Source organism: Trichosurus vulpecula, chromosome 2, assembly GCF_011100635.1.
Source record: "Trichosurus vulpecula isolate mTriVul1 chromosome 2, mTriVul1.pri, whole genome shotgun sequence".
NCBI classification, from domain to species: Eukaryota; Metazoa; Chordata; class Mammalia; order Diprotodontia; family Phalangeridae; genus Trichosurus; species Trichosurus vulpecula.
The window spans coordinates 171306631-171320885 of record NC_050574.1 but is presented as its reverse complement, the minus strand read 5'-3'; the positions used below and the strand labels follow the sequence as shown (position 1 = coordinate 171320885).

Sequence of the window (14255 nt, the reverse complement as noted above, 5' to 3'; positions counted from 1 at the left end):
ATTCTTATAGGTCTAGTGGAACTCCCTTGACTGCTATCTCTTGATCTGTATGGCTGTATAATTTAAAAACTGTTTAAGTGGCTAATATTCTCATGAAATTTTACTTTACTGCTTTTGACTTTAATGAATTATTATTTTACTTTGTCAGATTAAGTCTGGATTAACAATCTCCCATTTCTTACCCCCCCTTAACTGTCATGAGGTATGGGATATAGGATGGTTTGTTATATGTGGTGGTGCTTCCTCTGCTTAAAAGATACTTTATCATATTCCTCTCCCTTTAAACTTCAGAGAAGTATAAATTTTTATTTTTAAACCATATATAAAGTAGTAACTTGTGATTTCCTTCAGTCATTTCAGTTTCTCTAAAGCCTCAACATTCATTTTTTTCCTGTTAGAAACCACTCATAATATCAGTGGAAAGTCAGGTATGAGGTAAAAATCAGGATTAAAATAATACAGCTTAAATTTAACAGAAAAAATACTATTCTGGACATGCCTGTTGTAATTGTTTTCCCAACCTAGTGTATTTTCATTATCTGGGTTAACATTAAGCATTGTTAGTTTTCTATTTGACACTTTGACTGCATTCTCTTTTCCTATCCAGCCTACATACTGCTATCAGCATACTATTTACCATGAAACTTCTACTGAAAAGCCTACAGACTCCCTATACTTTGTTAATTTTGAAATGCTGAGTACTTAATAGGCACTCAGTAAAACTTGATACTTGAACAATTATTTTGGACAACCCTCTGCAATATAAGTTGATACTGGAGCTTGGTTCAAAGAAACCGACCAGCAGGCAGCATACCCAGGACCAAAGGTAAACAAAGCTAGACACAAAAATTGCTACTAAAAGAGCTAACAAAATTTAGGTCCATTAGTATCCAGATTATAGAAAAATTATAGTACTGTTGTGTGCTCCTAAAAAATCTTACATAGTTAGAACATTGTGCCACAGTTTAAGAGGAACATTTACAGGCTGTAGTGTGACTAGAGGAAATGAGGGATCAAGGAAGTTGATTATGCATGAGGTTGGAAAAGAAAAGATCAAATTAGAAACTTTTGTAGATAGTTGAAGGATTGTCATATGCCTGGCACATAGTAGGCACTTAATAAATGTAAATTGATTGACTGGCAATTGTTGCTCCAAAAGGCCAGTGGACAAAAAATTACAGGGAATCAGATTTTGGCTTACTATTAGAACTTTCTAAAAGCCAAAACTGTACAGTAATGGAAGTGGTTGCCTCATGAACTAATCAATTCTCTATTCTTAGAAGTATTAAAGTAGAAAAGGAATGGCTATTTATATGGGGGTGATATAGAAGGAAGAAAATTTTTCTTTGCAATTTTCATGTAAGACCTGACTTTTCTAGAGACTGAGGCTTTTAAGAGAGCTAAACCTGAGCCAGAAGGATAAAAGGTAAGGCAAGTTAGTAAGAAATTATAGTGAAAACAAGGAAACCGGGGGAAAAACTGTTTATCTTTAAATTACTGTTAAGCTAGTTGAATAACTTAATCTGGAGATTTATTCATACTGTCATTATAATTTAGCTATGCCACTTTGATCATATACTTGTCATAATTTTTCTGCCAGGTCACTTTCCAAAATTCAGTGACTAAAGTACTGGATCAGAGTCTTTCTCTCTACCCTAATATCTGCCTGTTGGCCATCATCCTCAGTCTTCATAATTTTAATCCCTTAAACATACTGTTCACATAATTCCCCAGCCTCTTCTATTCCATCCTCCTCCCTTTACTGCTTCAACTACATACCATTATAGTACCTTTTTATTTTGCATTGTAGGCCAGGCCTACAGGACAGCTAGGTGGCGAAATAGATACAACATTGAGCCTGGAGTCAGGAAGACTCATCTTTCCAAGTTCAAATCTGGCCTCAGACACTTACTAGCTCTGTGACCCCTGGCAAGTCACTTAACCCTGTTAAGTACCTCAGTTTCTTCACCTGTAAAATGAGCTGGAGAAGGAAATGGCAAATCACTCCAGTATCTTTTCGCCAAAAAATCCCAAATGGGGTCACTAAGAGTCAGACACGATTGAACAACAACAAAGCCAGGCCTGTCTCAAGCTGATCTAGTGGTTCTGGTTCAGAATTGTACTGAAATAAGTTACTCATAGCCCCTCTCAACACCTACACCAAGGAGGTTTACTTAGCTGTAGCATGGAAAGGCAATTCAGCAAACATACAATATTGATTCAGTTGGGTACAGTTTCTCTGCCCTTGTATTTGTCATTGTGGTGTGCAGGAATCAAAGGGAGGAGCTTCTGACTTCTCATGTACTGCTTTTTGTACTTAGGCTACTAGAAAACTACACTAGCAGCATAGTCCCCTGGGCCAATTAAGTCTCAAGGATAGTTTCCATATATACCTTTTAAAGAAAAACTTACCTAGCCTGGTTGGAATAGACCCTTCAGAAAATACAGTGCAGCCTGAGTGGCAGGGATCTTAGTCGGTATTGTTCCAACCACGCTTACTTTATGAAATTACTGACATTATTTCTAGGATCTTTGAACTTTGAGATTCTCTGACCACAAACTTCTCTGTCCTTCTCCCTACCTTTTCTCCCTTACACACTTGTTCCTTTGCCGCATTCTGATAACCAATCCTTTTGTTCCCCTCAATTTATATGATTAGATGGAACTTTTCACCTTGGGGTTCCCTGTACCAATAATCTCTGTCCTTCTTATGCCTTACTACTGGCTTCAATCCTCTCTGTTCACAGGCCTGACCTTCTGGTTTATCACTTTTAGTACTTAAGTGGCTTATACTCAGTGTGTCACATAGGAACTTTCACATCCCTGACTTTCTAATTATTCACCCTGGATAATCAACCACTAGTAACTGATTATTCTACTACTTTGCCTAGGCTGCTGAGCATCAGCAAAATATCTGTGTAGATATTCTTTCCTTAGCCTGGCAGTGTTACTCCTACTTTTTACTCCTTCCCACAGATATCTTGGACTATTCATTCCCCCATTTATTTCTAAAACGCTATTCCACTTTTGGACAGATGTGTAATTATTAGGAATTCTTCCCCCTATATCTAGCCAAAAACTACAGCTCTTACATCTATCCTCTTCAAGCCAAGGACACATTCTTCATGAGTTGCATATCTTAGAACTAAGTTTTCTATGCCCTCCCAACATCACACAGTAGGTGCTATTTTTAATAACGTTGTTAGTAATGCAGTAATTTCATTAATGTGAATTCCCCCAAAGGTACAGATCACAGAATTTTAATAGTTCTTTAAAAAATACTTTGCCAGGTATTTCAATATAATTGATTTCCTTTGGGATCCTAGCTGGCTTTACTAGACTGATAAAAAGGGGGTCCATGACACAAAAAAAGGTTAACCTAGAGAATACGTTTTCTTTATATGACGGATCATTTTGTGGCAGTGCACAAAAATCAGGTCTAGACCAACTGCTTATGCCATATACCACACTAAACTCAAAATGGATATGCAACCAAAATATTAAGAATCATACTATAAAAATGAGAGAATTCAGATCAGGTACGTTTCACTGCTATGGTTAGGGAGTGAATGTTTAGCCAAATAAGAGAGCGCAGTTACAAAAGATAAAATAGATAATATGACAAAAATCAGTTCAGTGCAACTAGGGCAAGAAGGGATGTGATCAGCTGGGGAAAATTTTTCTATCTAATATTTCTGGGGGTCTGATATTCAAGGTATGTAAGCATTTAACCTGTATGGGACAAAAAAACATTTCCCAATCAATAAATGGTCAGAGGAAATGAACAATTTCCAAGAGAAAAATTGCAAATCATTGACAACCATGTGAAAAAAGCGCTCCAAAGTACTTATAAGAATACAAACCAAAACAACCTCAAAGGTTTCACCCTATTCTCAGCAAACTGGCAGTCACAGAAGGAAGTAATTGGTGTTGGAGGGATTATAGAATGGTGAATACATTCATACATGATTAGTGGAACTGAATTAGTTCAGCCATTCTGGCAAAGTTTGGAAATATGGGAAGAAAGTGTCAAAAATGCTAACATACGTGTGCTCTAAGAAGGCCAGTGACAAAAAAGAGAGACCTCACATATACCAAAGTGCCAGAAGCGTAGTAGGTGACCATTTGTTGGGGAGTGGCTAAACAACTTGTGGTTATATGAATGATATATACAATAATATTGTAAGAAATAATGAAATTGGGAAAACTTACGTGAACCGATACAAAGTGAAGTAAATAGAATTAGAGAAACAGTGACTATAAACAATGTGAGCAGAAAGAACAACACTACCATTCAAACAATACTGAGAAGTTATAATGGCCAGTCTTCTCTATGAAAGGCTAGGAAGATACACTCCCATACCTTTCCCTCTCTTAACGTTTTTTTAAACTTTTGGGGGGGGGGGCGGGAGGGGAAGGCAGGGCAATTGGGGTTAAGTGACTTGCCCAAGGTCACACAGCTAGTAAATGTGTCAGGTGTCTGAGGCTGGATTTGAACTCAGGTCCTCCTGACTCCAGGGCTGGTGCTCTACTCACTGCACCACCTAGCTTCCCCTCTTTTCTTTATTATAAGAGACAACTGTCCAGGAAAAGACAAAGAAGGTAGTATACATTGGGCAATGTAGGGGATTTTTTAAATAATCATTTTGAGTTTGTCTGTACAGCCCTTAGTATACTCGTTCTCAATAAACGATTGATCCATTTTCTGAATGATGTACTGTGTGCTATCCCTTCAATGACAATATTTATTGGTAATAAATTGTAGCCTTTTTTTTTTATTTTTGACCAGCATTGATGTCTCCATTGTCCTTGGAGTCACCACAATTTTGGATCTTTAGAAATTATATTTAAATTCAACATCATCAGTTTGGCTAAAAAAAAAAATGCGGTTTAGGTTTAGTTTCTAGTGCCAAAAAAATTATGTAGCAGAAAACAAAGAACTTATTGATACTCATGATCATTTTTTTAAACTTTAGAAAATAAAAATTTTATTTCAATGTGTACTCATTTGAGTTAATGGTGATTTTTATAAATCTTTTTAAAAAATTAATCTTATGCTAAATTAGAAAACATATAGAGGCACAAGAATTTGAAATCTTTTTTTAAGACTTTAGTTCTTTTCCTTTTTAGGAAATAAGACTTTTAGTTAAATAGTATGTGAAATTTCTTATCTAAAGCAGATTAAGTTAGCTGGTACCTATCTGCATCACATACTTGTTGCCAAATATACCTTATTTTGCTAAACCTATTTCCTGAGGATAGCCATTCAATAAGAATGTTCTTACAATATTTACGAAAGTATTCTTAACCTTCTTTGTAGCTGATTAAGAATGTATAGCTTATGGAGCCATTTTTCATGCCTCACAAATTCCTAGGAGTTTCTTCCCTATCTGAACTGACTCAAAAATAAAAAGCACCCAGTCCTATCTAGTCAGAATATCTTGAACGAGCTCTGATAATACTAGTCATCCTTTGTTAGTAGCATAGATGTCACATGAAAATGATCCAAATCACTTTGAATTTCACTTTTATAAATAACACAGTTTAAACTAGCAATTAATATTTTATTTGTATATCTTTTAGGACATTTCTGATTCATTTGCATCACTGAAGAGCATCTGTAGAAGAGGAAGGAAAAGATGGGTGTGAAAACATTTACTCATAGTTCCCCTTCCCACAGCCAGGAGATGCTTGGAAAGCTAAATATGCTTCGAAATGATGGACATTTTTGTGATATCACTATTCGTGTCCAGGACAAAATCTTTCGGGCTCACAAGGTGGTACTGGCAGCTTGCAGTGATTTCTTTCGCACCAAACTTGTTGGCCAAGCAGAGGATGACAGCAAGAATGTATTGGATTTGCATCATGTGACAGTCACTGGATTTATACCCCTTTTGGAGTATGCTTATACAGCAACTCTATCAATTAACACAGAAAATATTATTGATGTCCTGGCTGCAGCCAGCTATATGCAAATGTTTAGTGTTGCCAGCACCTGCTCAGAGTTCATGAAATCAAGCATTTTATGGAATACACCCAACAACCAACAAGAAAAGGGACTAGATGCTGGGCAAGAAAACAGTTCTAACTGCAATTTTACCTCACGAGATGGTAGTCTTTCTCCAGTGTCTTCAGAATGCAGTGTGGTAGAAAGGACCATTCCTGTCTGCCGAGAGTCCCGGAGAAAGCGTAAAAGCTACATAGTTATGTCTCCTGAAAGTCCACTTAAGTGTAGCACACAGACAAGTTCTCCCCAAGTGCTAAATTCTTCAGCTTCATATTCAGAGCCTAGAAACCAACCAGTTGACTCTTCCTTAGCTTTTCCCTGGACTTTTCCATTTGGAATTGATCGGAGGCTTCAGTCAGAGAAGGTTAAGCAGGTAGAAAATCCCAGGACTTTAGAACTACCGGGCCCATCTGAGGCAGCTAGAAGAATGACTGATTATGTGACATGTGAGAGTACAAAGGCTAATTTGCCGCTGGTTACTGAAGACGATGTACGGGTCAAAGTGGAAAGGTTAAGTGATGAGGAAGTTCATGAGGAAGTGTCCCAGCCTGTCAGTGCTTCTCAGAGTTCCCTGAGTGATCAGCAGACAGTGCCAGGAAGTGAGCAAGTTCAGGAGGATCTTCTAATTAGTCCTCAGTCTTCTTCTATAGGTATAATGTCTTTTGTATTTTTACGTGTTGTAAAATGTACTGTTGGGAATTTGTGGGATTTTTTTGTTGTTGACCAGGTTGTTACAAGGTGTATTTGTTACTGATTTGTTATTTTGAAAGAAAGTGCAAATGAGTGGATTTCTATGGAATAGTAGCAGAGAGAAGAAGGGAAGTAACAATGAGGTTTCAAGCATGACTCTGAATACCATAACCATAGAGTGAAAAAAAATCCAGTAGGTCTTTAATGGGACGTTTGTTCAAAAAAAAATCCTCCTTTTGGATCATAGATTTTGACTTATGCAGTACTTTTGAACTTATTTTGACCACTTTCCTCATTTTTCATATGGGGAAGTGTTAAGTAAATTTGCCCAAGGCCACACAATTAGTACATTACATAAATGAGAATTTTAACCCAGATCTTTATACCAGCATTCTGTTCACATTACCTTTGTCATTGGTATTTCAAATCAGTAATTATTGAGTGACTATGTGCCAGGTACTGATTGTAGAGAAGAAAGAGTAGTATAAGAAATAGTTCTTGCGTTCAAGGAGTTTACAATCTTTTGGAGGGTACAAGTCATAGATATGTAAAAGGCTAAATTTAACAGTATAAGCATTAAATAAATTAACAGTATAAGCATTAAATACAAAATACAGGAGATGTCAGAAAACTGTAATATTAATTACCAAGTAAATGAAATGTGGATAATGAGTAGAACACATTGGCCAGAGCAGAGAGTTCTTTGTGAGGAGTAGTGTGGGATAAGGCTTAAAAGATAGATTGGGGCTATATTACAGAGGGCCTTATTACCAGACTCAGCAATTTGGACTTTTTTCTAAAACAGTAGAGAACCTAATTCTTTCTCTTCCCCACCCCACTCCCCCACCCCCCACACCGGCCTTTTGTTTGCCCTTTGAAACAAAAGAATGACATGTGAAAATAATCTGACGTCATTGTTTAGAACCAGTTAGACAACAGTCCAGCTGTAAGATGGTAAAAGACCTGCACTAGAGTGGACGAGATGGATATATTACATTATAAAATAAGATTTCCTAGGACTTGGTGATTGGATATGCATAATAATGATAGTTGGCTGGAGAAAGCTTAAAGGAGATAAAAAGAACTGAATTTAAGGAGCATTCACCTTTGAGGAGTGACAGAAAACTAAATCGGCAAAGGAGACGAAAAAAGGAGTGAACTACAAAAACTTCAAACAAAAAGTTTGAAAAAGTTGTTGGCCAACAGTCTTAAAAATTATAAGGTCAAGGAAAATGAGTACTAAGAAGTCATCATTAATTTTAGTTTCTGGTGTTTTCATCATCAGTCATCCTTTAACATCTTCCTTGGGAATTTGGATCAGAATATCTGCTCAAGATGGCATAGTTGGAAAGAGTGCCAGACTTGGAGAAAGGAAGACCTGGGTTCAGATACCACCTGTCACACTCAGTAAGCTAGGTGACAGTGGTTGGGCAAGTCACAAAACCTCTGTGTGCCTCAGGCGACTTCCAAAGATTTATCAACTCTTAAATTTTAAACTGAAGTGTTTATCTGGGGAAGGTGTTGCCAAAATTGGGAATTTCATATGCTGAAATCACAGCTTATCTTTGTATTTATCCAATGATTTCTGTTCTTTTTTATTTAGCCACTCTGCCCAGGGCCTCCACTTTCTCATTATCAATATTACTTTTGTCTCTACCACTACCTGAAACATCAGCAGAGACCTCTTTATTTTTACGTCAGTCTCATGTCCTTTTCCCGGTGCTCATTTGACCTCTTTACCTTTTTACTTTATTGACAATCATTGTCCTCTTACGGTTTTTAAGATATGCTTCTTTCTTTTGTAATTATACTTCTTTCCTCGTTCTTCCTTCTGAAGAACACAAGAAAGATCCCCAACATTCTGTCCTTGGCCCTCTATTTGCATTCTTTCCCATGACATCTCCATTATTTCCATATATTCCATTGCCATATAGTTGATTTCAGTTAAATTCAGCACACATTAATTGTTCACCACCTTGCAATATGCTGCATTAGATTCCCATAACTATATCTTTAGTCCAGATTTTTCACCTGATGTCCAGACCAAGTTTCCTTGACTCTCGGTGAACTAAACTTAGTCCTTTAGTGGTCAGCATTTTTTTTAAATTGGTGGCTTGAATAAAGACAAAGAGGACATATTTGTCAGATTTGCTGATGATACAAACTGGGGGTAATCGCTACCATGATGGTTGACATTCAGGATTATGAGAGTGAATCTAATTAGATAAATGTAATATGTTTAATACTTCGTTTTCAAAAGTCCACTTCACAGGCATAGGAAATATCACTAAATAACCATCACTTTGAAGAAGATCTAGGGATTTTAGTTACAAATCACTGATGATAAATGATAATTTCCAAAAAATCTACTGCTCTTCTGTTAATAGAGGTGTGTATAGAATGAAAGAGAGGATATTTTCTTTTATATTCTGTTCTGATCATAGCACATCTGTAATAGTCTTTAGTTATGGGTGCCAATTTTGAGAACAGCTGGACTACATCCCGCAAAGGAGACAGGATGGTAAGAGGCCTAAGTACAAAAATAGTACAAAAATCAGTTAAACGAAATGGGGAAATTTTAACCTAAAGGAAATAAAACTGAGAATTGTCTTCAGATATTTGAAAGGCTGTTATGTGGAAAAGAGATTAAATTTGTTTTTTTCCTCAGAGGGCAAAACCAGGAATGATGGGTTGAAGTTGCAAAGGGGCAAATTTAAACAGGTATAAGTGAAAGATTCCATCTTAAAGCTATCCAGAAGTGGAATGGGCTTCTGTGTTTCATTTCAATGAGTTTGTGTTTCATTCTTCAAGCAAAGAGTAGGTAATTGTTTATTTGGCATGCTGCAGCAGATATTCTTGTTTAGTTATGGTTCGGATAAATGGACTTGGGGCCTCCTCATCTCTAACCTTCCTATAGGAAATATGTCAGAGGCACCACTATTTTCAGCTAGCTGCCTTTGGACTTGCAATGCCATTTACCATTTCGCAGCCTCTCAGTTTCCTTATCTGTAAAATGAGAATAGGGCGGTTAGGTGGTGCAGTGGATAGAGTACTGGGGCTGGAGTTAGGAAGACTCCTCTTCCTGAGTTCAAATCTGTCCTCAGATAACTTACTAGCTGTGTGACCCTAGGCAAGTCACTTAATCCTGTTTACCTCAGCTTCTTCATCTGTCAAATGCACTGGGGAAGGAAATGGCAAAACCACTCCAGGATCTTTGCCAAGGGAGTCACAACGTGTCAGACACAACTGAACAACAGCAACAATAGCATCTGCTTTGCAAGGTTGTTGTGAGGATGAAATGAGGTCTTTTTAAATGCTTTATTAATCATAAAAATGCTCTGTAAATGCCAGCTGTCATCATTATCAATGTGCATTATTTTTGTCATTGTATATATTCTTCTAATTCTTTCTTCACTGCAAATCGCTTTGTATAATATTTCCCATGCTTCCCTGAATCCTTTATATTGATTATTTCTTAGTAGTATCCCATTCCAAATGATGGGTGACCACTTTCTTTCCAGTGTTTTACTAAAAGTGCCATTATGACTATTTTGTCACATGTAGCTTCTAATGCTCTTTCTGTGACCTCTTTGGAATACACATTTTCCCAGTTTCTTTTATTCAAAATCTCTTCTCCCTCTCCAAGTCACACTGATTTTTGGTCTCAGATTTCTGTCATATATTTCCTCTGTTCCCACTATACCACTATACTAATATGAGCCCTTATTCTCATCCACCAAAATTGTAAGTTCCTTTAGAACAGGTAGTTTGTTCATTTTTGTCATTATCCCCAGGACCTAACACATTAATTGATACTTAATAATGAATTTTCCTTTTTTTAAAATGACCTTTATTTTGATGCAACAATAGTCAACCTTCTTTACGAATTACATTCTCTCCAGTTAACACAAAAGATGTGTCCTCTAGCTTTAGTGGTATATTTTAGTGGTATATTGACCATTGTGTTTGACCATATTTTTTTGCTTTTCATTATCGACTTTACTTAATTCATCATGTCTTCCTATATTTTCCAAAGTTCTTCATAATTCATCATGTCTTAAAGTACAACAATTTTCTGTTGTATTTACAGTTCGTTCAACCATTACCTAATAGTTGGACACATTTTCGTCTCCAGCTTTTTGTTATAAGTGATACTACTGTGAATAGTTTTACATATATGAATTTTTCTTGCTGTCATTAATCTCGTTTGGGGTATTGTCCCAGTAGTGCGGAAGCTCTGGGTCAGAGGGTATGAACAATTTAATATCTGTTTTTATATAATTTCAAGTTATTTTTCAGAGTAGTTGAACCAAGCTGCAGTTCTATGATCGGTGAACTCACATGCCTTTATTCCCACAAACCTAATGATGGCTTTTCCTGCCTTTTTTATAGGCAGCTAAGTGGCACAGTGGCTACAATGCTGGGCCTGCAGTCAGGAAGAGCTGAGTTCAAATGCAGGCTCAGACACTAGCTATGTAAACTTGAAGAGGGTTAACTTGCATTTGCCTCAGTTTTTCACCTGTAAAATGGGGGTGATAATAGCACCTATATGGCTGGCTTGTTGAGATAATATAAAAATGCTTAGCGTAGTACCTGGCACATAAGAAAGCACCATCTAAATGTTTATTGCCTCTTGTCCCCTGTTCCCTTTGCTCATTTGATTGTGAGGTGATTTGGGATTCTTAACACTGTCACCTTCTGTGCTTGTTCCAGTTTGTTCTTCACACTGCTGTCAGATTTTCCATATATAAGGACCTAATAATGTTATTCCTTTTCAAAAATCATTTAATGACTTCCTCTTGCCTGCCAAATGAAGTTGAAAATTTAGCTTCGTGTTCATTGTCCTTCATAATCTGAATCATTTTTTTTGTATTTCCCCCTAGCACATGGTAGAGCAATCTGCCACATAGTACATGCTTAATAAATGTTTTTTGAAGCGCAGTACCCTCAAACATAAAGTGTTTACCAAGTATATTCAAGAGTTAAAATCCTTTTTTTTTTAAAGAGCAGAAAGCAGAGAGAGGGAAAGGGTATTTTAAATCTTTTAAATTCTTGTACTAAGAGATTCTTTTGACCTGAAGATACCTTTGGGACCTCCAGCAAAAAATCTACATCATAAATACTTCTTATTTCGGTACTTTTAAGGATCTCTAGTTTTGAAACCGTTGGGTGTTAGCATTCCTTCCATCCTGGATGCAGCTTAGCAGATGATAAATTATCACTCTGGAGCCACCCTGTTGGTGAATGTTTAAACCTGGATATATGCTTGTTCTTATATGACAGACATACAGACCATACTGGAACCTACACTCAAAGCCTTTTCAGCTCATTTTTCAGAGATTCAGTCTGGACTTTGGTGATATCGCCATCATAAAACCCTACATCAGTCATACCACGAAGACTTACTAGAATACGACTAATATAAGAATTCTGTTTATTAGGTTTGATCATTTTAGCACTGGGAGAAAAAACTTAGCAGCATGCATAGTTAAATGTCATTTTTTCTGACATTTCACTAAAACTCAGAACAAGTGTTTTCAAGTTTTTGTTGAAATAAACAGAATTGGTAGATATAAGTAAATATAGGTGATAACCCACTGTAATAAATGCCTTTAGAAGGATGTATTCTAATTAAAATGATTTGCCCTACCTACAGCTCATAGTTACATTATTGCTTTATGCTAATGACAAGGAAATCTTTAGAGCAAATAATAAAGTGTATAAGAAATGCTTTTTCTGCTTTCATTTTCTCTTCTTATTCATACCACTTGCCCCCATCATCACCACCAACAAAAAAACCATACCGTAACTACCAAAAATAACAATGTAGTTTACATAGATTTCCAGGAGCTTAGAAGGAGAAAAGTGGTGGGGATCGTGTGTGTGAGATACTTTATTTTTATTTATGTTCTTATGTTCAAAGCAATGCATTTCAATTAAATAATGTTGTATGCCAGGCCCTAGGGATACAAGACAAGGAGAACAGTGTGTACATATGTAAGTATATACTGAATAAAGACAAAGTAATTTAGCGTCAGCAGGGGAGCACTAATAACTGGAGGATCAAGAAGGAGGGCCTCCTTTAGGAAGTGGCACTTGAGTTATTACTATTTAAAGAAAGCTACAAATTCTACAGGTATAGAGTGAAAGCATTCTAGGCATTAGTGACAACCTATGCAAAGACGAAGCGGGAGATAGAATGTCATACAGAGAACAGCAAGTAGGAAAGTTTGGGCTATAGAGTGTGTTTGTGGAGTAATATGGAAAAATAGGTTGTATCCAGATTTTAAAGGGCTTTCAGTACCAAACAGTGGATTTTATATTTTGTACTAGAAGCAATTGGGAGGCATTAAAGTTTCTTGAGCAGGTCAAGGGCATGGTCAGATAGTTTAGAAATTCGATTCCTGTGACTGTGTAGAGGATGGATTAGAGAAGTGAGGGGAGACACTTGGGACCAAAAACCTAATTGGAAAGTTTTTTCGGTGGTTCATTTGAGAGGTGATATGGTCTTGAACATAGGGTAGTATCTATATGAGTGAACAAAACAGGGTATATGTCTTGGATATAGGATCAACAAGATTTTCCAATTCATCGAATATGGAAGATGAAAGAAAAGGTCATGTCTGAGGTAATAAATTTAAACAACCAATTGATGGTATCATTGGCAGACATAAGGAATTTAGGAAGAGGATGGAATTAGTTTTGGGGGCGCAAAGATAATGAGCTATTTTTGTTGAATTTGAGATGACAGCATGACCATATGAAGATGTTCCACAGGTAGGTTGTTGGTGATACGGGATTGCAGCTTTGGAGAGAAATGGAAGTCGATGTGTATAGATTTGGGAGTCATTTATATAGAGATGATAATTGAACTCATGGGAGCGAATGAGTTCAAGAATGGAGAGAAAAGACCCAAGACAGACCCCTGGGGCACCTTGAAAAGGGGAAGGACATGGGCAATGATCCAACAAAGTATCCTGAAAAGCCATGTTTAAGTATAGAGGGAGAAAGCCAGAAAAGTGTACTGTTAAGAGAACACCGAGAGGAGGTTGTGATCAAAAAAGGACTGAGCAGAGGCCATTAGACTTAGCAGTAAAACTCATTAGAGAGCATATTGCTGGGAGTCACCTTTTGTATCCAGTTCCTTGGTGACTGAATACACAGAGAAAAGTCAAGGAGAGCTCTTAGAGATACTGAGCTCAAGGGATTAGAATTGTGGTACTGTAAATGTAATTTCTAAGAAAGTATTCATTTTCTGAATTTCTACCACAATGCAACTTGGAGTTGGTTATATCTTAATTTCTGTGTTAAACCATGATACTTTTTATTTCCCTTTGCCTCCTGTAAGGATGCCTTTAAAGGCAAACAACTATCTCCTCTGGCTTAAGATAGGAAAAAAAATAAATTTGACATATTTTCAATTCCCAGACCATCAGACTTGTCACGTACAAATATTCAATCAGAAAATAAGTGGGAGAGAGGACATTAGAGTTAAGAAGACCTGGGTTCAGAATCCAACTCTGACATTTAATAATTGTATATAACTATGGGCAAATCC

At 36.8% G+C, this 14255-nt stretch overlaps 1 protein-coding gene across 6 annotated transcripts in view; it reads left to right on the top strand.

The window, feature by feature from the left end:
• Window positions 1-14255, top strand: part of ZBTB44 (zinc finger and BTB domain containing 44) — a 64598-nt gene that overhangs the window by 39988 nt on the left and 10355 nt on the right. For 3 of the 6 annotated variants that reach the window (XM_036742850.1, XM_036742845.1, XM_036742846.1), the window contains 2 exons: window positions 608-826; window positions 5584-6657. The exons of 1 other annotated variant lie outside the window; for it this stretch is intronic. In XM_036742850.1, coding sequence (XP_036598745.1) covers window positions 5640-6657 — 1018 coding nt within the window. In that variant the 5' untranslated portion in view covers window positions 608-826; window positions 5584-5639. The remainder of the gene's footprint in view (window positions 1-607; window positions 827-5583; window positions 6658-14255) is intronic. 2 more of the 6 variants (XM_036742849.1, XM_036742847.1) reach the window with 1 other exon arrangement.